The sequence below is a fragment of the Notolepis coatsorum genome (assembly GCF_963971535.1).
Source record: "Notolepis coatsorum genome assembly, chromosome: 18".
In the NCBI taxonomy this organism is placed as follows: Eukaryota; Metazoa; Chordata; class Actinopteri; order Aulopiformes; family Paralepididae; genus Notolepis; species Notolepis coatsorum.
Window position 1 is genome coordinate 99353808 of NC_140182.1, and position 26044 is coordinate 99379851.

The window sequence follows — 26044 nt, forward strand, 5'->3', positions numbered from 1 at the left end:
ATAAGGCAGTACGGTTATCTACACTAAGTAAACAAAATGTGTTAGCTATCTGTTGTTTAAAAAAAATAAAAATGCCACTACTACAGCCTCCTCTCCTCCACGGCCCCCACTGAGGGCGCCCCTCCCTCCCATAACTCTACCTGTTTTACAAGTACACCAGGGTGTGTTTTAGAACAGGTGTGTTAACTTTAGCCCAAGGTCGAAATTCTGCATTTTGACTCAAAGGTTAGAAAATCTACTGCAGTGTATGTCTCCTCAATTACATTTCACAACACCAGGAAGGTTTGTATTTATTTATTAACACAGAGTTAAACAAAAGTCAAAGAAAATACATAATAACCATATTGTGAAGGAGAAGTTAGAAGCCTAGAGGCTTATCGAGAACTTCCCCTGTTTTGTAAAATCAAAACATACACAAACATACATGCATCACTGCGTACAATGATAATACATAACCACCCACCCACCTGCCTACAAACCTACCCACCCACATAACCAAATGCATACCTACACATATGACATGACCTATTTATCTATCTACTTTTGGATATGAGCATTTTTGTGTAGTTTGCTTTAAAAATAAGCAGAGATGGAGATTTCCTCAGCATAGGATCAGTTGCATTCCAAAGATTGGACCCTCTATACCTCACTGAGAACTGCCTAAGTGAAGTACCACAATAAGGTATATGCAGGTCCCTGGACTGACGTGTAGCATATGAATGAACATCTGAAAAAATAAAAATAAAAAACTATTAAAACCATTTGGTAGATTGTGATGATCATAAAAGCATTTGTACACAAATATACATATCTGTAAAGAATTAACCTCAGACACAGTCAGAATGTTTAGTTTCTTGAAAAGAGGAGCAGATGGTTCAAATCGATCTGAGAGGGTTGCCAGTCTAACAAATCTTTTTTGAAGTAAAATAATTTTTTGAAGATGAGATGAATGAGTGCTAGCCCATATTATGTTACAATAAGATAGATGCATTTAATAAGATGCATTTAATATCTCAAATTGAGAAGGTTACTTTCCTCATCCTCTCTGTCCAAAGTGACCAGATCTTTTTTTTCACCAGCTAACAATTTTATAATGGACAATAATATGCCTCTTTTACTCAAAAAGGGCTTTCTCGCTATGAAATACATGATTATTCTCTAATATTACAGCCGAAACCCGTCCAATCTTTCGACTAAAGATGCACTTCTTCAATCATTATGTGAAATTAAATTAATATAAAAACTCTAACCCTAACTAACCTTACTGTCATGCACTTGTCCTAATAACCCAGACTATAGCACTCAACACTTTGATGAACATTGTTACTCAGCTGATAGAGTTGTGCCCTTCCTGCTGTCTTGTTGTACAAAACTTGTAAGTCAGCTAAATGACAAAATGTAAAATGTAAATGTATATTAAACACAGAGCATCATACCTGGTTATATTTTGAAAGGTTTAATTCCAAAGCACTATCGATTTATAGTAGGGGGGGGGAACTAAAACAAAACAAATCAGTAATCACACATAGCCAACAACTCTGTCATTGTTTTTCTTTCAGTTTTGAAGTCACTGGTAAATTACTGATACCTCAGATTGTAGTAAATCATAATTTTACTCAGCATGAAATCACATCACATTTGAATTATTTTCTCTGAATATGTTTTTAAAAAATCCACTTTTTTCTCCTTTTTTCAATTTTTTCTCTCATCCCAATTTCACTGTGCCAATTCTCCCCTCCCCTGTCTTGAACGTTGCTCGCATATGCCCCCCACTGGCCGGTTGTAGGGAGGATAGAAGCCTTGCATCACGTGTCCCCTCCGATTCACGAGGAGGCAGCCTGTCGCATCTTTTCACCTGCCAGCGCGGACTCTCATTTGGCGAGGTGTAACGTGTGGGAGGCTCACACTACCCCCGCCATTTCCTGTCTCTGCTGTGCAGGCGTCCCCCAACCGACCTGTAGGAGTCGCTGTCCACAACGTCCAGATTACCACCCATCGACTTCCACCCGCTAACTCTGCCAATTGAGTTAGTATGACGGCCGGCAAAAGCCAGGGGGCAACTCAGACAGCTGGATTCGAACCCGGTGTCTCTTGCGTTGGTGACGAGCACAATGTCCGCTGCGCCACCCAGCCGCCCCCTGAATGTTTGTTTTGTAGCAAATCGTGTTTGTTGTTGCCACCGTCTTTAGTGTTACAGATTTCCCCATGCAAAACTACTCCCAGGCCAACTATAGTTTTATAACAGTAGGTGACATATTTTTAAGATGGTGTATATCTCATTTTGGAGGTAGAAAGAAGAAAAAAATCAAATGTTTCAGCTGCATCCTCATCAAACTCTTATCTTTCCTCTTGTATCAGGAATAGCTTCCATGACGGTGCCCGTCTACATAGCAGAGGTTTCCCCACCCCACCTGAGAGGACAGCTGGTCACCATAAACACCCTTTTCATCACTGGGGGCCAGTTCATTGCCAGCGTGGTGGATGGAGCCTTCAGTTACCTGCAGAACAATGGCTGGAGGTATGTGTTTTTACAAACATTAACTAGCTAGTCTTTCTATCAGTGACATACCAAGGTATGTATTTATCAAGAGTCTTGCAGGAGTGCTGATCTGGTGCCAGATTGGCTCATAACAAAAGTCATAGTGAGGGTGTGTGTATATGGTCATGTGACCTGCATATTGATCCTGGATCAGTACTCTTAAAAGTCTGATAAATATAAGCCCTGAACCAACCGTGGTATGTATTGTATTGCCAGATTCAATATCAATATATAGACCTACATATCTGACTCCCATACCTTGACATCCCAACAAAAACAACATGAAACAGAGGTGTACTGAACATACTTTAACTAATGAAACCTATCATGGAACATATTCATTTTCTAATTGAAGCCCAGAAAATAATGATCTTAAGCCAGATTTATTTAACGTTTCACAAATAGATCAATACAGTCCGTATTAAGTGATGTTGTGTTTCTTTATCAAATGTAGCCATGAGTGAATACCCTAACCCTATCAAAACAGCAGTCAAAGTGTATATTTTCAGCACTACGTTTGTTTAGCAAACTTTAGTCTTAGCTAAATATGAGCTTATACAAAAATCTCTGTGCATTGCATCAGGAATCAGAGGATTTATACGTGAGAACAGGAAGCACTCATGTAATCGTTGTAGTCAAAAGAGAGAGGAGACCCAGGGCTTTCGATGGACGTCTAAATTTCATAAAACTACACTACCCAGCTCACACCAGCCGCCGACAACGGAAGTATAAAAAAAAAATTGGACTGGAATGTCATGTTTATATCTCATGGGTCGAACAAACCTAAACACTATTGGCATAAAATACAACATATATTGTTTCTTTACCTTTCTGTGAACGTCTAGGAAAAAAATTTGTCTCAATCCAGTAAAAAACTGTGAAACTATGAACATAATCCGGGAGCAACTGTACTTACAGTAGATTTCATTCAGTCTTTGCTGCCCTCTACCGGGCGCCTGGTGGTACTACATACAGATTTAACACTGGAATCCGACAGAGGAGATCTGGGCCATTTATAGGCCTGATATTCTATATTCCATATTCATATTTCATATAGCATGTGTCCGGATGGCAAAATTCAGTACTGTATCTACAAAAACCATGTAAATTATCTGCCCTTTGTTAATTTGCTTAGCTTTTTACTAACTTGATCCCAAAAAGTGGCATCTTTTTGCTTTTGGTCAATGTTAGCATGGTGTTATTCACCATCAAAGATGAAAAAAAACAATATATCTGACACTGGGAATACATTCTCTGAGGTCCATAGATGTTCCTAGATACCAAGAACATGCAAAGGACCTTGTAGTTGTGGAGCAATTCTTAATTTACTTGGGTGTGTACTAGGGATGTCCCGATCGCCTTTTTTTGCTTCCGATCCGATCCCGATCATATGATTTTAAATATCTATCGATCCGATCGTTTCCGATCCGATCTTTCACATTAGTAATCAATTTTGACGCATTTTTGTCAGAAACTGGCAGAGTGAGACAAGCCCATCTGTTGCCTATAATAGGGCGCGAGAGCGGAGGCTTTTGTTATTACATTCACCCTGAGAAATGTGCTTCTGCTTCATGAGAAATATTAAAAGTTTCAATATATGTTTGCACATTAGTATACATTCAGTGTTCGACTTACGTAATGGTCCATTCTGGTCTGAAACGACGACGTAACGTTATTCTCCAGTTGAAAAGATAGTCTGAAAACTTCGCCTCCAGCCTGCTGCTTCATGAGTTTTTCCTCCACGCAGAATCTCCTCCTTGCAAACATTGCAACTTGTTTGACTTTCTATTTTAAAATGCTTAGTTCCAAACCTCTGACATTAAGTCTAGCTGCTCAAGTCAGTGGATATTAACCGTGTTTCGGGAGCGACGTGTTGTTGTTGTGATGTGGTCGCGACTCGCGTGTAGCGTCTAAATTAAAGGGAATGTTTGTTGCAACGGTGAAAATTAAAGGGGAATGTGTTTGTTGTGGATAATTATTCTGCTCTGTGTGACAATAAATACATTAATGATGATATATTATATGTAATTTAAAACCAAAACTAAGGCCTCCGTATGAGTTTAAGACGTGGACATTGTCATGTTTGTTGAATAAAATTTTTCTTTTTTTGACTGCCGATTTTTATTATTATTTTTTCCCGATCGCCGATACTCTGAAAAGCACGTGATCGACGCCGATTCCGATCACGTGATCGGATCGGGACATCCCTAGTGTGTACTCTTAGGCGAATCTTCTGAAAATATGGCTAGGGTTTAACAATAATAATAATTTCCCACCCTGCATTTAAACAAAGCCAGCAGTGGAGTCAGAGGTTATAAATATACTTCTACTACAATGCAGGATGAGGCCTCTAGCAGCTCTGAGACCAGTGCTCCTTGGTAAACAACAGAGACTTGCTGTCAGTTGCTCCTAAGAATACTATTTGAATATGAATAGGCTGAAATTCTGTACTGACAACAGCCTAGAGGGAGGGAGAGAGGGAGGGGGAGGGAGGGAGAGAGGGAGAGGGGGAGGGAGAGAGAGAGAGAGATAACTTTGGCATCACAGCAATCTTTGACAACTTTCTTTTGGTGATCGGAGATTACTGTAATCCCATTACTTGTAATCCATCGCTCCATAATCCTGAGAGTATATGCAAAAACCTGACACAGTAGAGAATGAAACTCTCGTCAAGAGTGTGGATGATGTATGGGTGAGAAACCTCTAGAGCTTGACAGACTTTCAACAGAACTCTCTTTGGATGGTACGGTGCAGGCTGAGTCAGGTGGAGTTACAGACGTGTGGAGGAGAGTGTAAATGAAGTGAAATCTCTGTATCCGTCATTTCCTTATCTACAGCAGCTACACCATGTATCTCTCTTGTCTTATATTAATTTCCCTCTCCCCCTGTTCTGTCTTTCAGAATTAGAAATAGAATCTCTTTATTTGCCAAGTGCATTTTTGCATCTAGATATTTTCAAGTTTTCAAGTTTCTTTATTGTCATACAGAAATACAGGATACTTTTGTATGAAATGCTTCTTTCTATTAGTATAGTTTGTATATATGTATAGTTTTCAGAAGAATTCTGTTGCTGTCACTCGGCGGAACAGCTTCTTTTAGCCAAAATGTATTTCCTGTCAGCTATTGTAGTAGAAAACATTGCACCAGGAAATGTTTATGTTGTCAAGTTAGAAAAGGTTTATACCAGGAATCTGTCCTCTGTATTTAACCCATCCTAACTATTTAGGAACAAGGGGACCATAGTCCGTCACCCTTGGACCAACTCAAATGCCAGTGTCCTGGTCAGGGGCAATGGAAACTATACTCATATTCATCACGGTATAAAACGGGAACATATCGATGGAAAAAAGATTTCTTTTATGGCATATTGAACGGAAGGTTCATACTGTCAATTGACAATGATATTCGATCCATAGCTATAATATAAAATATAGGTTTAGCTCTACAAACAAGGTGACCGATTACATGGGGTTAATGGGTGGCATGAGCCTATGCACTTCCCGGAAGGGGCGTGGCACTCAATGTGTTAACAATTGTGTGTATTGAGCCGTACTGTATTGTACCCATTCTGCAATCTGTTAAATAAAGTTTTCATTCATTCATTCACAATGTACGTATTTTAAAAATAGAATGAACAGAGTAGTGTTGTTTTGAAACAGTAGGCCTACAGTGTGTGTTAGTTTGATTTATGCTGCATTTTAAATAACACAGTGACACTTTTCCTTTTGATAAGAAATCCAGCCATATTCCTTTCATTGTATTTCAAATACTGCCTCCCTCCGGCTGCAGCGGCCCCCTGTCTGTGATTGCAACGCCTCAATACCACCGCCTGGTGGATGGTCGGGCGAGTTACATTCACGGCAAAACCGGAAGTGGCGATCGGTGCATCAAGGAAATCCCTCCGGCAGTCATATCTTGTTACGTGGATCCAGACAAACACTCAAGTGCATTTGGATAATCGCTGTTGAATGGGCCATAGTAATGCAGATATAGCTTTAATATTTAAAAAGTTATAGCCCTGCAAAGAAGGTAAACATCTCCATAGGGTTACAGTGCTGGCAGACTGGGTATAATGATGGGCACAATGCCCGGCGCCCAATGTGTTAAGAACTGACAATCAGGGAATTTAAACATTGTTGACATTGTTTTTTTGTGTTTATTTTAAAGAAAGGAAAGTAGTGCTGGTTGAGCATAATTTATGCATACTTTATGTTGATGGCCTTTGTCTATAATGTGGCCACAAAAATAGAAAGGTTTAATAATTTTTTTTGTTTGCACTAAGTTAATACTTTGACAAATGTAGCCTATATTTTTCAGTCAGTTCGGTCTTTGTGTGCCAAACATTATTTAAGGCAAACCGCTCTAAACCTTTTTTTATCAAATAAATGAGAAGCATGTTTAAAGGGGACATGCATTATAAATGGCTTTTTTCAGTGTCTAGCATTATTTTATAGTAATGGGGGTTAGTATCAATGGGTCTGTGTCTCTAAATACCATATTGGCGGATTGCTCTCATTCAGTTGAGACAATTTCCTCCTCCATTTAATTAGGTCATTCTGATTTGACTCGCTAGGTGACGTAACTTGGCGCTGGTGGAGCTGATTGTGATCTGATTGGCTCTGTGGTTGGAGCCAATGCCCGCCCACAATCTACCTAGGCAGCCCACACAGCGATAGCAGAGCGAGTGGAAATCTTCACTTCCTCAAACAGAGCGAGGCAGATAGTGTAACCCGACACTTCCTCAAACGAGAAAGTGCTCGACTGCACTCTGCGAGGGAGAGAGGGATAGAGAGAGAAGGGGACCTGTCTTCTCTCACACGCAGCGTTTGTTTACACAGGCACGGACGCAGCGTTTGTTTACACAGTGCTCCGTGCCTCCGTCTCTCTCTCTCTCCCCTCGCAGTCGAGCACCAGCATATCACTGTAATATCTTTGCGCATGCTCCCACGCGCACGCCCGTATTCCGATCCGTACAATAATAATCACAGGGGTATATATTGTCATTTGAAACAAGTTACCAATGCATTGTCCCGTGGGATGATGCCCCCCGCGGCGAAATTAATTAGTATCCCCCTCAGTCTCTCTCTATCTCTCTCTGTGCCAGTTGCAGACTGTGTGGATGACTGTCACTCAAAGTGCTTATGGGCGGAGCCAGGCCAACACAGCCTGAAATCCAAAGTGAGAAATGTGGCTTTTGAATACTTGATTAGAAATATAAAACAATGAATTTTTTTTAATAAAAGCTTACAGATGTGTTCAATAGACTCACAAGCATTGTGTAAAGTTGCCCAAATAGTGCTAGGAATAGAAATGCATGTCCCCTTTAAATCAGCAATGGCTCCCCTCTTGCTGTACCAAAATCTCTCCTAGCTCTAACCGGTCACTGTCAAAATTATGTGCCTGATGTGCCTCATTCTTTCAGTTTTTGCATGACTACATCCTTGAGAATAACGGAGAAGTAGGATTCTTTTTAGGCTATATATCTTATGCTGATTTATGGTATTTTTGGAGTGTTAAATCTTTTTAAAATAAAAAACTACGTATACCGAACCGAACCCAAAACCGTGACACCAAAACCGTGTTACGAACCGAACCGTGGATTTTGTGAACCGTTCCACCACCACTAAATGTACTTTTAATTCTCCCACACTTTGCCCTTTCTGTTCCCACATCTTTCTTATTGTCTCCTCTGTTGAGCTTCTGTCTCTTACCTTACCTGGCTTACTATTACTACCTCCCGTCAGCTCTGTTCAGCTCTCCTCACTCTACCTCAGAATACTTACTGTTCCGGATTATCATTGTTCTGTGTACTGTTTTACAATTCTCTATTACTACTACTACCACCACCCCCCCCCCCCCCTCTCTGTTTTTCTGCATCCCACACCCATTGCACTCTGACTTCTCTGAAGAAGTGGGGCTCTTTGTGTGTGGTGTGTGTGCATGTGCGTGTGAAAAATCATAATCACGATTATTTTGATTGATATTGAAATCATATTATCAAACACGATTACTCATTGATTTGAGAACATCATATGACGATGACTGAATCTGCAACACGGCATGCGGCACAATAATCGTTTTATCTCGATGATCTTGTTTTCATGATCGTGGGAAGCCAAAATCGTAATTCAAATTGATTAATCGCCCTGTGTGTGTGTGTGTGCATGTATGTGTGTGCATGCCTAAGAAGGATATGCAGTATGGAAAGACCTGTGTAAATTTGTCATTAAATATACCTGATCCTCCTACCCCCCCCCCCCCCCCCCCCCTCCATTCTGTAGGTGGATGCTAGGTCTGTCTGTGATCCCGGCAGGGCTTCAGTTCGTGGGCTTCCTCTTCTTGCCAGAGAGCCCCCGCTGGCTGCTCCAGAAGGGCCTGGTGCAGAAGGCTCGCGATGTGCTCGCACAGATCCGCGGGAGCCAGGACGTCGATGAGGAGTTTGACACCATCAGGACCAGCATCGAAGAGGAGGAGAAGGAGGTGGGGGGAGGTGAGAGATTTACAGAAAACAAATCTATAATAGTGAATTAGAAAGAGGGATTAGTATCGGAGCCAATCATGGCATAATCGAATTGATTGGTATAGATACATTTAGGCTATATTAAGCCTGATCGAAATGAGATCCTTTTTTGTTATGAAATTAATGGAAAACATTAAGGGACAGCTGTGATGCAGGCTATTTCCTTTCTTAATGCAGAGATATTCAATTGTCACGCATATCTTACCTTATTAGATTGGTCTTACTAACTGTAATGTACTTGAAGTGTGGTGTGCACTGTGCAGGTGTACGATTATCTAAAAAGAAAAATACAAATATGAAAGGTAGGCTGAGATCTATCAAAACATACACTTTATACATCTATGCACACAAACCCTGGTAAAGACTGGTCATTTCAGCGGTATTATTACATTTCCATGTTATTTGATAACAAGTGATGACAACCGACCTGGTCCTGTCTTCCAGGAGGCCTGGTGATCTGGCGCATGCTGAGCCGCGCCCCGACCCGCAGGGCTCTGACTGTGGGCTGTGGCCTCCAGATGTTCCAGCAGTTGTCTGGGATCAACACAGTGATGTAGATTATCTCCTTGTCTTCCCACATCAGTATCTCCTGACAAGTCGCTGTGAGAAGTGTTGTCGTTGGTGTCGGCTGTTCTGATTAATAAATTATATAAAATAATTTGTTTTAATCGACGGACCAACCAACCGACCAGTAACATAGCAATTATTTAAACTAAAAATGTGAGTTTTCAAGAGAATAGGCCCTTTTCACAGCAGCCATTTTGACTTGTCATAGATGGGTAAGCATAGCTATAGAATATTCATATATATATTATATTCAATATTCATCTATGGTTCCACCTTTGTTTACCCACCTATCACAAGTCAAAGTGGCTGCTGTGAAAAGGGCCTATTCAATGACACTTGGCAGTGCAGAGCTCAGGCTACATGTCTGTAATGGAACCATTTCTGTCTGTTTTCTTATTTGTTTTGTAGTTTGTGAAGGTGAGTCCTCTCTTTACCTACCCCTCAGGTACTACAGCGCCACCATCCTGCAGATGGCTGGGGTGCGAGACGACAAGCAGGCCATCTGGTTGGCCTCTGCCACGGCTGCCACCAACTTCCTCTTCACGCTGGTGGGGGTGTGGCTTGTGGAGAGGGTAGGACGCAGGAAGCTGACGCTGGGCAGTATTTTAGGTTTGTGTTTACGGGCGGCATCTGAATAATACGAGCGGAGACACGTGGGGTGCTGAGAGATGATTCTCTTCACATTCAAGGACATTTAGTCCTCTAGGGGGCGCTGGTTCTCTGATCTATCTGTGACATCTTGAGAACTCCTGCTTTTTAGCTCTGATAGTAATGCATGTATAGTGATATGAAGACATTTATCAAATATAAACAAACAATGACATAAAACAAGCCCAACCCCATGTTGGATTATGCGATATCAGCCAGTAATCACCTCGTCACCTGTGCCTCCGTGAAGTTTCTGCGTTGTATTTATCTCTTTCTCATCATACTAGCTGATACATGATATCTTCCCCGTTGATGCATTCGTCTCAAAAGAATTAACGAGACACTGGAAACAGGATTATTCTCATAAACATACTCCCACCACCCTCTAGCTCAGTGGTTCCCAAAGTCGGGGTCGCGACCCAAAGGTGGGCCGCGAGCAGCCACGGATGGGCCGCGAGATGATTTAAAAAAAATAAAAAAAAAAAAAAAAATTTATTTTTTTTTTATTTTTTATTTTTATTTTTTTTATTTAATTTTTTTTTGTCAGGTCACTGAACTTAGAAGCAGGCCAGGACAGTGTTTCTAGTTGTATTCTAAAATTCTATTCTATTGTATTCTAAAATGTGACTATATGGTTTTATATTAACTTAATAAATAAACAAAAACGAAAAATCAACTTATTTCAACGAACATTTCAAACTAAATAACAGATTATGCACATAAAATGCTGAAAACAACCGAAGCAACAATAGTATTTTAATGAGGCTATTATTATTATCATTATTATTTTGCAACAAGTTAGCCCTCTCATAAATAGCACATATAAATGAATAACTAACTTGAACTAACTTAATAGGATTGAAGTGATATTTGGCTTAAAAAATCGGTCGCCTGGCAAAAAAAAAAAAAAAAAAAAGGCCAGACGATGTGCATTGGGCCGCGGCTCTCTGACGCCTTATTTTCTGGGCCCCGGCCTGAAAAGTTTGGGAACCCCTGCTCTAGCTAGTGCTCTGTCTCTCTGTCCACGTCTATACGTCTCAGCCTTGTTTCCTAGTCTGGATCAAACCAGAAGAACTCGCAGCTAATAATGTCTTTCCCCTAGCAACCGGTGGCCCTCCCCGTAGCCACACCCTTCTCTCGTTACTAAGTGACACAATGCCATGGCAACGGCTCTTGTCACCTACTGACCCACTCTAACGCCCTTTCTATCTCTTCCCCATAGCTCTCTCTCTCTGACCAAATCTTCCCCACCAGCGGCTATCAGTTGTTGATGTTAACAACTTGGCTGACGACCTTGGCGCACAGCCCAAATCCTCATCTGCTCTCCACTCTGTCTGTCTGTGGCTTCCCCAGTCTAACTTGAAAACACACACGAATGATACTGTCCTCCTCATTTGAGATCTAAGAGTAGATGCTGTCATCTACAGATATTTACATTATGTACACATTGAAAAACCAGCCGGATCTCACGCCCATCACTAGAGGTGGGAGACCCCACGATACGATATCATCACAATACTAGTCACGATATTGTGATATATTGCGATTTATTACCTTTTTTCAACTGCAAATTATGTCTCCAACAGAAAACCTTGTTAACATCGGCGATATAAATATATATACATCATCTGTTTTATCTAATAAGATAAGATAAGATGTACAGTAAAATGGGATTGTTTTTTATAAATATCGATTCTTGGCGACTGTATCAATTATATCGGCACGCAAGGGAAAAGTTCTGAGGGAAGCAACAGTTGTGATTGGAGGATCATGAAAAAAGGGTGGAGTTCAACGTGGTTAGTCATAACTAAAATCAAAAGCCAAGACTGTTGTCTATTTTTAGGCTACATAACATTTATTGTTCTTGACTTGTCAGAACTATTTCAACCTCCTCCTCCCATTCATAGTATTTCTACCATGTGACCCTGCATTGTTGGATTGTTTCTAGGGCTGTATCCGACTCAGAATTTTCTTAGTCTAATCGGATTCGGCCGGTCAATATTTATTTTATTTTTTATTTAACCTTTATTTATCCAGGCAAGCAATTAAGAACAAATTCTTATTGATGATTTGTTTTATATAATATAAATAAATAAAAGATGTTGAAGTCTATTCATGAGGCGTTCTGGCCAAATACATTTGCATGCAATTCAGTGCTAGCATACATTAACATAGTGCAACAGAGTTGTATGACGTTTTTCTTTTAGCATTTCAAATAAATAAATCTGTTAAGACGACTGCATATGATGCCAGATGGCTGATGTGAATTGCAGACAATGCCTTAGCCTGCGTGTGGATTTGTCGGAATCATGTGTCAGAATAAGTACAGTACTAGGGTACTACAGTACTAGGGTTGCCGCGGTGATGTGACATTTTAATAAACCGGGCATTAACATAATGATGCTCAATATCTGTAGAGCGCTTATAGCGCTACATTGATCCACTGTGTCTAGTCTGTTTTTAAATCTTTTTCAGTGACTAGCATCCATTTGTTGGACAGACAATTGATGTTAGGTTCTAATTTAAAACGACAGCTCGACTCAAAGAATCTCAGTTGACTGAGGACTGAGTCTCTGACTGATGATTAGAATCGTCGATTTTCGGGGGGCAGCCCTACTTGTTTCTTCCTCAGGATTCATGAATACTGTCTTCCCTGCCTCTGATTCAGGTACTTCTCTGAGTCTGATAGTCCTGGCTGTTGGGTTCCTGCTGTCAGCCCAGAACTCTCCCCCAGTCACACTCCACCCCATCGACTCGCTCAACTTCACCTGCACAGGATATGGGTAAGAAGACCAGACCACACATTAGGATCTAATTGTTACCTAATAGTCTAATAGTTACAGTAATCTCACACAAACCGCTTCAGACCCGGGCTGTAGTGTTGTACTCAAAACACGTGCAATTGCATTCACAATTGACACAAACGTTCCGCGGGCAAGTTTTCCACATATACTACACCCACAAAGTATGAAAAGCATAGGGATGATGATCTCTGCCAATTGAAGAGACATAATTATCTGTCAGAATAGCGATCAAAGGTTCACATCATTCAATTCCCGGCAGCGGTCAGTCAGTGGGGTATGAATCCTGGTTGTTGCAATGGCGGGGGGAGATGTGGGGGAGATAGCGTGAACCTCCCAGTGAAACGCCTCGCTGTCGGGTGAAAAGAAGCGGCTGGTGACTCCACATGTATCGTAGGAGGCATGTAGTCGTCTACACCCTCCCCAGTCCGACAGTAGTTTAGTGCAACGGCCAGGGGGGCATTGGCATAACGAATAAATTATGGGATAAAAATGGTAAAAAGGCAAAAATCCCAGTGGATAGTGTTGCATGTTTTTCTGTCTCCCAGGTCCTGTGAACCCTGCATGTTGGATCCCGACTGTGGATTCTGTTACCGTGAGAACAGCACCAGAGTGTACGAGTCTTCCTGCGTACCTGTCAATCCAGCATCCACAGAGCACTCAGCCTGGGGCAGGTCAGTTCAAGTTTCAAGTTTCAAGTTTCTTTAATAGTTGTCATACAGAAGTACAGAATACTTTTGTACAAAATGCTTCTTACTGTTGCGCTCCAGAGACTGTGCATGACAAGATAAGTATGAAATAAAAACATAGTAAAAATTAGAAGAAAAAAAAAGAGGTCACAGTGTTCAGTTTAGACATATGTACAATGTTCGTAGACGTAGTTACCATACAATATACAATACTGTGCAGTGTACTAATATACAATACTATATAGTGCAAGGCATAAATGGACAAGGTGCAGTTTAGGTACAATTCACAGTAGGTGTACGAGTTGTAGTGCAAATCCTTTATCAATAAATATAAAGTGTAAGTGTGTTTGTGTGATCTAAAGTGTGGAGAGTGGGTGCTGCAGTGTGTTGTTTGTTTGAGTGAGTGTGTGTGTGCGTGTGGGTGTGTGTGCTGTGTGCATTTGATGGTTGTTGCATAGTGATTATTGTTCGTTTAGCGATTATTGTTCGTTTAGCAGCCTGATGGCCTGGGGATAGAAGCTCCTTCTGAGTCTTTCTGTGCTCGCCATAAGACTCCGGTATCGCTTGCCTGACGGCAGCAGTTCAAAGAGGCAGTTGTTCGGGTGGCTCGAGTCCTTAATAATTCTCTTAGCCTTCCCCTTGCACCGCTTGTTGTAAATGTTCTGGAGGGTGGGAAGCCCCCCTCTAATTGTGCGTTCGGCTGAACGTGTCACTCTTTGTAGTCTGCTACGGTCTTGTGCAGTGCTATTCCCAAACCAGGAGGTGATGTTGCCGGTCAGGATGCTCTCTATTGTACATGAGTAGAAGTTCCTAAGGATCTTCTGACTGACTTGGAACTTCCTTAGGCGCCTGAGGAAGTAGAGGCGTTGTCGTGCCTTCTTCACAACACTGTCAATGTGTGTGGTCCATGTCAAGTCCTCGGATATGTGGGCTCCGAGGTACTTGAAACTGTTCACTCTCTCAACTGGTGCCCCGTCGATGCTGAGGGGGCTGTAGTCCTTGACCCCCGACCTCCTGAAGTCCACAATCATCTCTTTTGTTTTGCTGACGTTCAGGGAGAGGCAGTTCTCCTGACACCACTGTGACAGGTTCTCTACCTCTTCCAGGTAGGCCCTTTCGTCGTTGGCAGAGATCAGGCCCACCACTACTGTGTCATCAGCAAATTTGATGATGGTGTTGTTGTTCCGCTGTGCTACGCAGTCATGTGTGTACAGGGAGTAGAGGAGGGGGCTCAGAACACAGCCCTGGGGGGCCCCTATGTTGAGCGTGATGGATGAGGAGGTGCAGTTGCCGGCTCTTACCACCTGGGGTCTGCCCGTCAGGAAGTCCAGGACCCACTGGCACAGGTCATAGTTCAAGCCCAGGTCCCTGAGCTTGGCTATGAGTTTGGAGGGGACTATGGTATTGAATGCTGAGCTGTAGTCGATGAACAGCATTCTCACATAGTTCCCCTTCCTCTTGTCCAGATGTGATGCTGCTGTGTGCAGCACATGGGCTATGGCGTCCTCCGTGGACCTGTTGGGGCGATATGCAAATTGCAGAGGGTCCAGGTTGATGGGGAGGGAGGAACAGATGTAGCCCTTCACTAGCTTCTCAAAGCACTTCATGGCTATGGAGGTGAGGGCTACAGGGCGGTAGTCGTTGAGGCAAGCGGGCGTAGATTTTTTGGGTACAGGGATGATGGTGGACTTCTTCAGACAGGTGGGGATGACGGCCTGTTCCAAGGACAGGTTGAAGATGTCAGTGAATACCGGGGCCAGTTGGTCGGCACAGACTTTTAGGACGCGGCCGGGGATGCCGTCCGGTCCTGCTGCCTTCCTGATATCCACTTTTTTAAAGATCCGTCTCACCTCATGCTCTGTTACCCTGAACACTGAGTCTCCATCAGCAGACCCCCCCCCCCCCCATTGCCGTGGTTTGTAGGCTGGTGTTGTTATTCACAGCCTCAAACCTCGCATAGAAGGAGTTGAGATCATTTGCTAAGGAGATGTCACTGTTCAGTTTGAGGGGGGTTCCTTTGTAGTCTGTCATTGTTCTGAGGCCCTGCCACATGCCTCTAGAGTCAGCCTGTTCAAACTGAAGTTCAACTTTATCCCTGTAACGCCGTTTTGCCTCTATTACTGCTCTCCTGACGTTGTATCTTGCCATCTTGTGTTCTTCCATGTTGCCTGTCACCAGCCCGGTGTTGTATGCTGATGTGCGCACTTTCAGAGCCTCACGGACGGATTTGTCTACCCAGGGCTTTTGGTTTGGGTAGATATTAATTTTGGTGGTGGGGATTATTACTTCTACCTGAGTACAGACATAGTCAATCACCGTTTCGGTGTATTCGTTAATATTGGCTGTGTTATCACGGAGTACACTCCATTCTGTGCTTCCCAGCACTGCTTGGAGTGACTCTACTGACGTCACGGTCCAACGTTTAACCTCTCGCGAGACCACCGGCGTTCGCTTGAGACACTGTTTGTACTTAGGCAAAAGAAAAATTGCAACGTGATCGCTTTTACCGAATGGACTAAGAGCCTGTGACTTGTACCCATTCTTAAATTGCGAGTATACATGGTCTAATATGTTCTCGCCTCTGGTGGGACAGGTCACATGCTGATAGAAATTCGGCAGCACCTTTTTAAGACGCGCGCTGTTGAAATCCCCCAAGACCAAAATGGCCGCGTCAACGTTAGCTGCCTGGAGTTTGTTTACCTCGTCGTGAAGTTTTGAAAGTGCGACCTCAGTGTTCGCGTGTGGTGGAATGTACACTCCGATGAGGATGATGGACGTTAACTCTCTTGGGAGGAAGAAGGGTCGACATTTTATCGTGATAAACTCCAGGTCTGGGGAACAGTGGTTAGACATTTCCTTTGTGTTGCCTAAATCGCACCACTCCTTGTTTATCATGAAGGCGATGCCGCCTCCTTTCTTCTTTAGTGACTCTAATGCCGTCCGGTCTTTTCGTAGAACGAAGAAATGGTCTGCCGGTTCTATTGCATGATTCGGGACATCTGGACTCAGCCAAGTTTCTGTGAAACAGAGGACGTTACAATCCCGAATGTCCCTCTGGAATTGGATCCTTGCTCTGATGTCGTCCAATTTGTTTCCTATCGATTGCACATTGGCCAACAATATGCTGGGCAATGTGGTTCTGTGTCGTTTGGACCTCAGTCTGTTCCGGACCCCGGCTCTCTTTCCTCGTCTTCGCGGCAGCTTTTTTTCTTGTCCGTGGCCGGCATAACAAAGGATCTCGGTGGGCCATTTCTGCTGTTCAGCGATCCGATCCAGAGAGCAATCCAAACGGTAAGTTTTTCTTAATCCAATGTCAATGATTGACTGACGGTCATACACATATAATGCACCAACAGTTGGTGCAAATAAAACTCCTAATACTATAAAAATTAACAAAATAAAGCACAGTCTCGTCGGAGCGATCAGAAAGGCAGCCATCACAGCAGCGCCAGTCTCCATCAGAACTTAGATTAAATGGAGTGTGCGTGTGTGTGTGTGTGTGTGTGTGTGTATTTTTGTTTTACCTCTGGTGTAATAGGTAGCCAAAGATTTTTAAAAGGCATTTGAATGGATTACGATGGCAGCGATTGAAGCCTTGAAGCTTTGACACATTTAGTGGAGCACCTCCAGCCTCCGTTAGTTTTGGACAATTAAGATGAGAAAAATGTAATGTATTGTTCAACCAAAGCCATTGTAAAGGAATGTTACAGTGATCAAATTACAACATAGTGACATCACTGTTTTTAATCACCGATCACCAATGAATAACTATACAATATATACTATACAACGAGAAGTCAGGGTTTTTATATTCGGAATCAGAAAGGTCTTTATTGCCAAGTAAGCTTGCACATACAAACGATTTGTCTTGGTCGCTTGGTGCATCGACATTAACAGACAATTAAAGTAGAATAAAATAAAATGGAATATATAAACTAAATTTAGAATAGAAATACAATATAATACAGGCCAGGGCTGTACAATTGTGCAGGATGTAGTAGAATATATACACTAGAATAAGAATACAGTGGAATAGAATATCTAACAAGGACATTATTGTGACTAATCTTTATCATCACCAGAGGCTTGGAGCATAGAAGACATTCTTCCACAACCAGAAGGTCTGACCTGTGTCAGGACGATGGTATATGTAGTTTTGATGTGGATGTGTGTCCTCCAGGTGTTCCAACCAGACGGAGGCGAGTGGCGCTCCCCTCTGGGCCTACAACTACTGTCCCACCTCCTACTCCTGGGTGGTCCTCCTCGGCCTCCTCCTCTACCTGGCCTCCTTTGCTCCTGGTGACAAATATGTTTCTCATTGTTCTTCATATCATCTTTTTAGGCATTTCTGCTTTATCAAGAAACACTATTTGACAAATAACAATGTAATGCTGCAGATATTTGCCTTTGGTGACAATGATCAACAACTTAGCAAGTTCCACACTAGGACAGTATAGCACAGCGACCACAGGACCAAACATACAGTGCACAGAGACAGGACCAAACACACAGTGCACAGAGACAGGACCACACATACAGTGCACAGAGACAGGACCACACATACAGTGCACAGAGACAGGACCACACACACAGTGCACAGAGACAGGCCCACACATACAGTGCACAGAGACAGCAGCACGGCCAACACTACAGAGTCCACTATATCAGTTTCCATGTATATTTAACTGCGTTGGAGAGAAGTGTGACTCACTCCTCAGAAATACTGTCCCTCGTCCACATTAAGCATTTAGTCATTTTGATTTGACTTGATCAGTAGCTGCCTCAGGCAAGATCATGCAAGGGTGACACGTGCAAATATTACATTTCAAATACACGTACATCAGTACAAAGACCAGCAGGCAGTTTTTTTAAGCTGACTTAAAAAATGTAAAAGATAAACAAACTGACAGCACTGACATGTATATGAATATAAATGCATCTTTTCAATTGTTCCATCCTTTTAATCACATCTTGGTCATGACGTTTCTCTCTCTGTGTTTGTCTCTGTAGGCATGGGTCCGATGCCGTGGACGGTGAACTCTGAGATCTACCCTCTGTGGGCACGCAGCACGGGGAACGCCTGCTCCGCCGGGGTCAACTGGACCTTCAACGTCCTGGTGTCTCTCACATTCCTCCACGTGGCCCAGTACCTGACTTACTACGGTGAGAGTGCCGGTAGTGGCTGAGAATAAAAAAGTTAAATAAAAAACCTGTAGCCCTATTTCGCCTAAAGGTACATGCCTAAGTAAATGGAAGATTGCTCCACTTCTGCAAGGTCAATTTGCATGTTCTTGGTATCTAGGAACATCTAGGGAGCTGGGGGTATGTATTTCCAGTGTCAGAAATATTGTGTCTGTTACTAGGCTTGAGTAAATTGTAATAAAGAAAAGGAGAATATAAATTATGATTTATTTTTGCATCTGTGCCGGTGAATAACACCATGTTACAATTGTGCCGTAACCGAGGTCGCTCACTGAGCTCATTCATTCACCAGCAAGTGTAAAAAAAAATCTAAGCAAATGAATAAAGGGAAGATGATTAAACAGAAGGATTTGTAGATACAGTAATAAATGATAATCGATTTTAATTATGAATTCATATTTGACCTTGAACTTGACCTTGACCTTATTATGGCCAAATCATACATCTATGCCTGGATAGGGAAAATGCTCCTCTTTCCAATGGCAGGGTTGAATCTGGATTTAGTCATTTCCTTGCGGTTTTACGATAATTCGCATTTTTTCAATAAATTCGTATTTCCGATCAATCGTATAAAACATCGGTAAAAATGAAAATATACACTTTGACTACTGTTTTTGATAGGGTTATGGTCTTTACTCTTGGCTACAAAAAAAATAAAAAAAAACATTAACCTCTTAACATCCAAGGGCCCACATGTGGATGATTCGCGATGCCAGTTTGCCAACCTCTAGTGGCTCGGGTGTGCATTTCTTTTAATACAATATATAGATAGAATTAAAGCCCTATTTGTTGCCTGTCGATTGCCCTTTCAGGTGACAAAATCCGTTCAGCGGTTCTCGAGTTACATGTCGATATGTGAGGCGTGCCCCAAAGTACGCAAAAGTACACATTACCACCCCCGACTCCCGGGGCTCTAGCTCCGTCAATCATTTGGCGATCTTGAAAATCTTTGCACAGGGTTGTAGCCAATGAGTGTGGCTTTCCAATGATACCCCAGGATATGATACTTGGGGATCTAATACGGTCTCTATTGATCGAGGCTTAACAGGTTAAAAACCAGGGATCTCATGTGTCTCATCTGTGCACCGCGTCCAGTGAGTGGTTAATGTTAGGGTTGAGGTAGGGTTGGGTCTGTACATGAGATGCCGGGATTTTTAGGAGACCCAAGATAATAATAAAAAAAAAAGATTAAATATGGCCATGTTTTCCTTTTCTATACCAAGGAAACTCTATGTAATGATCACTATTACCTCAGTACTAGGAATTGTAAGAAAACAGTGTTTCAGCCTGGTCCTCAATCGTTATCAGCCTCTGTTTGTGCCATATCTGCCGTCTGCATTGTGTGTTTTATTTTTCCGGGGCAATTGTTCGTGGTGGAATTCGTACTCTCACGGCTTACTGGCTGAGACGCCACTATCTATGGTGCATTTGGAACAATTGTACAATGACTCGTCTCAAACTGTTTTATATCAAAAAGGATAGTTTATTTACATAAATAAAGGTCTAATACAGAATGAAATGAAGGAGGAAAAACAAAAGTCTCAGAAATGCTAAGAAAATATCTATCTATTTCTCTCTCTCGTCGTTCGCTCTCTCTAGCTTGCTCTATCCCCTAATAACTCCCCTATCCCCTAATAACTGGACTTTGAAGAAGTCTTTATTCGGCATGCAGTGACACACACATGCGATGGGCGGCAGACACACAGGAACACACACATGAATCTTTTGTTGTGTCGCCGATGCGATTGAGTCTCTGCACTTGACCCATCCCGTCGTCCTTCCACCCAAGGGCAGCCGGGGGCAGATAGTCTGTCTATTGATCTACTGAGCGTGGTGTTATCTTAAGGAATGTAGCCTTGGGGCCTGTCTTTCCACTTACACCCAAAGAAAGCACCCTGCGTTATCAAAAGTTGTTGGCACATATCTCTGGTCACCAGAGCTGTAATAATAATATAATAACTGGACTTTGAAGAAGTCTTTATTCGGCATGCAGTGACACACGCATGCGATGAGCGGCACACACACAGGAACACACACGTATGCAATTTTTGTTGGGTCGCCGATGCGATTGAGTCTCTGCACTTGACCCTTCCATCGTCCTTCCCCCCCCAACGGCAGCCGGGAGCAGATAGTCTGTCTATTGATCTACTGAGCGTGGTGTTATCTTATGCCCTGTACGGTGACCTTGGGTGTTTTGAAAGGCGCCTCCAAATAAAATGTATTATTATTATCTTAAGGAATGTAACCTTGGGGCCCGTTTTTCCACTTACACCCAAAGAATGCACCCGGTGTTATCAAAAGTTGTTGGCACATATCTCTGGTCACCAGAGCGACCCACAACCTTTCTTCTACCAAGCGCTGTCCCCGGCCAGCTCTAACCTTGCCTGAGCTGTTAACCTAAACACCTACCACTGTATGAATGCATGTGAAATGTGTCTGTCAAGTCAAGAGTTTTATTTGTCACGGCTAACAAGCATACAGTGAAATGCGGTTTGGTGTAAAAGACTAAAAAACACTTGTAGTGATGCACGATATATCGGCCGATATATGGTAATTCTTTTTACACATCGGTATCGGTCCGATATCAAGATGGGGCCGATATTTAAAAAAAAATATATATATATATATATATATATATATATATTTTTATAATTTTTTTTTAATGTTTTACGTGTTTTGGTCTTAAATAGTTTAAACAAAATAGCTCTTTATCTGATTATCATAAAAAAGTGTTTTCTATACAGAGATATCGACATCTGTAAATATCGGTATCGGCCAGAACAGCAATATTAATATCGGTATCGGCCACAATTTTCACATCGGTGCATCACTATTTGCCTGAATTAAAGGTGTTTACATAGTACTTATCCTGTTATAATCATAACGGGGAAAAACACTCATATCTTTCAGAATGTAAACTCACCTAAATTCAGTTTAACCACATTTTTATTTGTTAAGAGTTTATCCACCTTTACCAGCTGATATAAATGTTAATCATTGAAGTTCATACTGTATCGTAGATTATAGTAAGTAGTATCAGATTGATGCAAGTTACATTAAATCACTTTTTGGGGAAAAAACACAATAATAGTTTGATAAAATATTTTTCTCATCTATGTGATTATTGGCATTAATAGCGTTAATCGTTGACCCATCATAGTTTACCCATCATTTGTTTGATCACACTATCACTAGTCTGGATTGGCGCCATGAGACTGTGGGTATAAGCATGCCATTGGCCGACAACTCCATTAAATTATGTAGTTTAATAGAGATATGGATTGCAATAGGGATTGATATCTTTTCATCTACATCGTTTATTTTGCTGTAATTAACACAACACAAGGATTCAGTGTATTCTGACGACATCACGGGAGGAGATACTCAAGCTCATTAACTCTCGATAACTAAAACTAAACAAACGTGTGCAAAACAGTTTAGAGTTGTGTGAGACTATATGCAAAATAAATCAGCATTGTTTCTCGGTGGAGGTTGAGTACTTTTGGGTGATGTATCACATTCACATCGGACTTACATGTTTTTTTATCTCCCTCCAGGAGCGTTCTTCCTGTATGCGGGCCTGGCGGCGCTGGGCCTGCTCTTCATTCTGGGCTGTCTCCCAGAGACCCAGGGCCTCCGGCTGGAGGAGATGGAGACACTCTTCACTGGGCAGCTCTGCTCCTGTGGAGCCTCCGACCACCATGTCCAGTACACCCGGGTAAAAGGCAGCAGCCACCACCTCTCTGACAATGATGCTTCCGATGTGGAGTAGACTGGGAGCGGACTGGGAGCGGACTGGGAGACATTGGGTCTCGTTCTCCAACGGACTTAAGACAAAAAATTTGCTCTTAGGGCCATTTAAGACATCTTAGATTTTGGGATTCCCCAACCGTCCCTAAGCTTGGATTTAATTTATTTAATAAATTTTTCCGACATCAAATGCGTAATTTTTTATCGTACAAATATTGTCATTTATTTAAATTATGATTAATTAATTCCAAGGAGGCCTGTAGAGTTGACATGAAGGAATCACTATGATTCCTCCCAAATAAAGCCGAATCCAAGCTTAGGGACGGTTGGGGAATCCCAAAATCTAAGATGTCTTAAATGGCCCTAAGAGCAAATTATTTTGTCTTAAGTCCGTTGGAGAATGAGTCCCATTGTCCTTTCTTTCTCTTGTCTTTTTAGTTTTCTGTGGTCTTTTGGTTTGACACGTCGTGGATCGGGACAATATGGGGACCCATCGTCTTTCTTGATTCTCTGTTTGTGTCTCACAACTTTGTCTCTCATTGGTCTGGACTTGGATTTATTAATTGTGTTTACCTTATCTCCTGTCTTTCATTCCCCTCTCTGTCTTCATCAAAGTAGTAACAGGACCTCCAGGTCTTGGGGTGAACTCAGTTCATTTGTATTCGAGAGAGCTCTGAGGCAAAACCGGCCCAGTTGCTGACTCAACATTCCACTAATATCACAGGACCACTATTACAAGATGGTAGGATCAGCACAATTACACTCCGGCCATCCATCTTTTATAGCGGGTATTGTAACCTTGTTTTACCGGCAAGAATGTACTTGCTGACTAGCCGTAAAGGTTGTGAACTGAACTCAAGAGTATGTACCAATCAAGCTTCTGTGGTGTCAAATTTATTAACAAGGGTTTGTGAATAAGGGATCCACAATGTGGAGAGGAGAAAATAACTGACTTCTCAACAGTCTGCCTTATCTATCTCTATGTGGGTGTTTTCTACCTTATCTATCTCTATGTGGGTGTTTTTCTACATTACTGTATATTATTTGGTGAGTTGGGATTTTCCAAAAACATTTGTGTGTGTGTATGTGTGTGTTTGAATCATTATATCGCAAGGCACTTTGTCACTTTAATCTAGAACTGTTTTATAAGCAAATTAAGTATTAATTATTATGTGGGTTGCTACTATTGCATATTTAGAATAGATTGGTATGGATTGTACTTGAAAGAAAATATATATAATAAAATGTGTCTTTGTTTTGATCAACTTATTTCAATGATGTCTATATCTCCTGCTGACCATATTCACACGGCGGCCATTTTGCTCTTATGTCATGCTCAGGTTGGGATTAGTTTCCACTGAGGAAAGAAATCCCAACCTGAGCATGACATAAGAGCAAAATGGCCACCGTGTGAATATGGTCAATGGCTAAACCTAGTTGCTAAAACGGTGCATTTTCTAGCAAGGTTCAGAGTTCAGCGGAGACAACGCAGACAGTGGCATATCATACATAAGTGTAAGTACCTATCAAAGCACAAAGTTTAACTGGGTCAATGAATTTTCTATCGTCTCACAAGAGTCTAATTTAATATGCCTTTTCATTTTATTTACATGTCATAATTTCCACAGCTTTCAACTCCTTCCAAAGGACCCTAATAGCCTAGCCCTAGAGAACATCAACACAAACGGATCTCAATGCAGTCAATAACTTTAATGTGCAACGTGGCTGCAACATGGCTTTAACATGACCTGTTATAGTATAGTATAGTATTATAGGTTACATATTTTCTGATGCAGCCTCTTTATTGCTCAACAGGATTTGAAAGGAAAGTATTCTGTTGTGTCTAGCTGTTGGTGTTTGTATGTCAGTAAAGAACAAGCGTTGTTTAATTTTAGTGTATTTCCTTTAGTAAGAACTATATTACCACCAGGTACAGGTATGATGTGTGTATTTGGAGGAATATATGAATCATCTCTTAATGCTTTCATGTTAAAGTAGGTTTATATGTGCTTTATACTGGTGTAAGTGTAACATCCTGATTTACATGTTGTTTGGTATTTTTCTTAAATTTTAAATATGTGACATTCAATTGATATAGAGGCGAATTTAAATGTGTTGTGCCTAGAATAATATGTATCATTCCGGATCTATCCACAGCACACATTATTCTGTTCAGAGTCAGTGATTTATGATAGACTAAGTGCGCTTTTCCAAGATTGCTTTTGTTTCGTTTAGTTTATTCATTCATATTGAATTCTGATTGAACTGTTGATATTTGAGTGAATTCAGTTCAATACAAAGCCAAACTTGTGTGAGTGAGACTGACATTATTTCCAAATGTATACTGTGTACTTGAATAGGATCATTCCCATAGCCTCTCATTGATTATTAGAGAGTGGGATTCATAATTTACCTAATACCTAGACATGTTTTTATTTTACAATGTAATGTCCTTTCACCATTTTACCAAGCACATTGTATTTGTTTTGTTGATATGATCTTTGGGAAATAAAAGTACAATTTTCCTCTCAGTTCTTAGATATTCATAGACTGGATTGAAGCACTTGGCCTCAGTGAAATACCCTAGAACATGATTAGTGTTCATTGCTTATTAATGATGACAACAAGCTCAACATTAGAATTTTGAATCAGGCCACCTAGGCCCTAACATGGCTGTGAGATCTAACTAACTATTCATAGCATCTTAGCTTTTATGCTACTGACTCCCAACTGGCCGACTGTGCTTTGACTTGATAACTGGGTCATAATCTGACTCAAAACTCTTCCAGGCTGGTTAGGTCATTGACCGGTCATAAATAGACCATTATAGTACCTACATACAGTAGCTAGTCTCAACATGTGATCAACAACAATAGTTATATTTAGGCCCTGTTTCATAGTGAAATTTATGATAAATGGATTTTTATCCAAAGCGCTGTGCCTCATATTCACCCATGGAGGTAACCATGCAAGGTGCCAACATACTCATCGGAAGCAGTTGTGTCTTGCTCAAGAGGACACTTCAACATGCTACCGGGAGGAGCTGGAATCGAACTGGGAATGGGAACCTTCAGATGACCAGACTGCCCCTAAATGTATGGCATGTCAGACTGAAGCTGGAGAGAGATATAATTTGTAGTATAAGCAAGAGGAATCTGGTTTTGAATATAACTTCAGCTCATCACTTCCAATTATATGTTGCAGGTTGAAGCTAGATTTGACCTGTTTACACTTGTAACAACCGTTCTCTTCATATAGAGCTCTCTTTGAGGGCAAATGTAAAAAAGCACATTATTCACAAGTATAAAGAGCTCTTAAGAGTTTAAAT

General features: G+C 41.6%; 1 protein-coding gene across 2 annotated transcripts in view; it reads left to right on the forward strand.

Annotated features, from left to right (window-relative positions):
* Positions 1–25122, forward strand: part of LOC311244696 (proton myo-inositol cotransporter-like) — a 28544-nt gene extending 3422 nt beyond the window's left edge. Inside the window, exons 4-14 of one of the 2 annotated variants that reach the window (XM_084334340.1) lie at positions 2359–2518; positions 8821–9029; positions 9504–9612; positions 10072–10235; positions 12943–13057; positions 13624–13749; positions 17945–18063; positions 18775–18927; positions 22524–22684; positions 24182–24231; positions 24345–25122. In XM_084334340.1, coding sequence (XP_084190466.1) covers positions 2359–2518; positions 8821–9029; positions 9504–9612; positions 10072–10235; positions 12943–13057; positions 13624–13749; positions 17945–18063; positions 18775–18927; positions 22524–22684; positions 24182–24229 — 1364 coding nt within the window. In that variant the 3' untranslated portion in view covers positions 24230–24231; positions 24345–25122. Of the gene's footprint in view, positions 1–2358; positions 2519–8820; positions 9030–9503; positions 9613–10071; positions 10236–12942; positions 13058–13623; positions 13750–17944; positions 18064–18774; positions 18928–22523; positions 22905–24181; positions 24232–24344 lie in introns of those variants that run through there. The other variant, XM_084334339.1, reaches the window with a different exon arrangement.
* Positions 25123–26044: the final 922 nt, after the last annotated feature.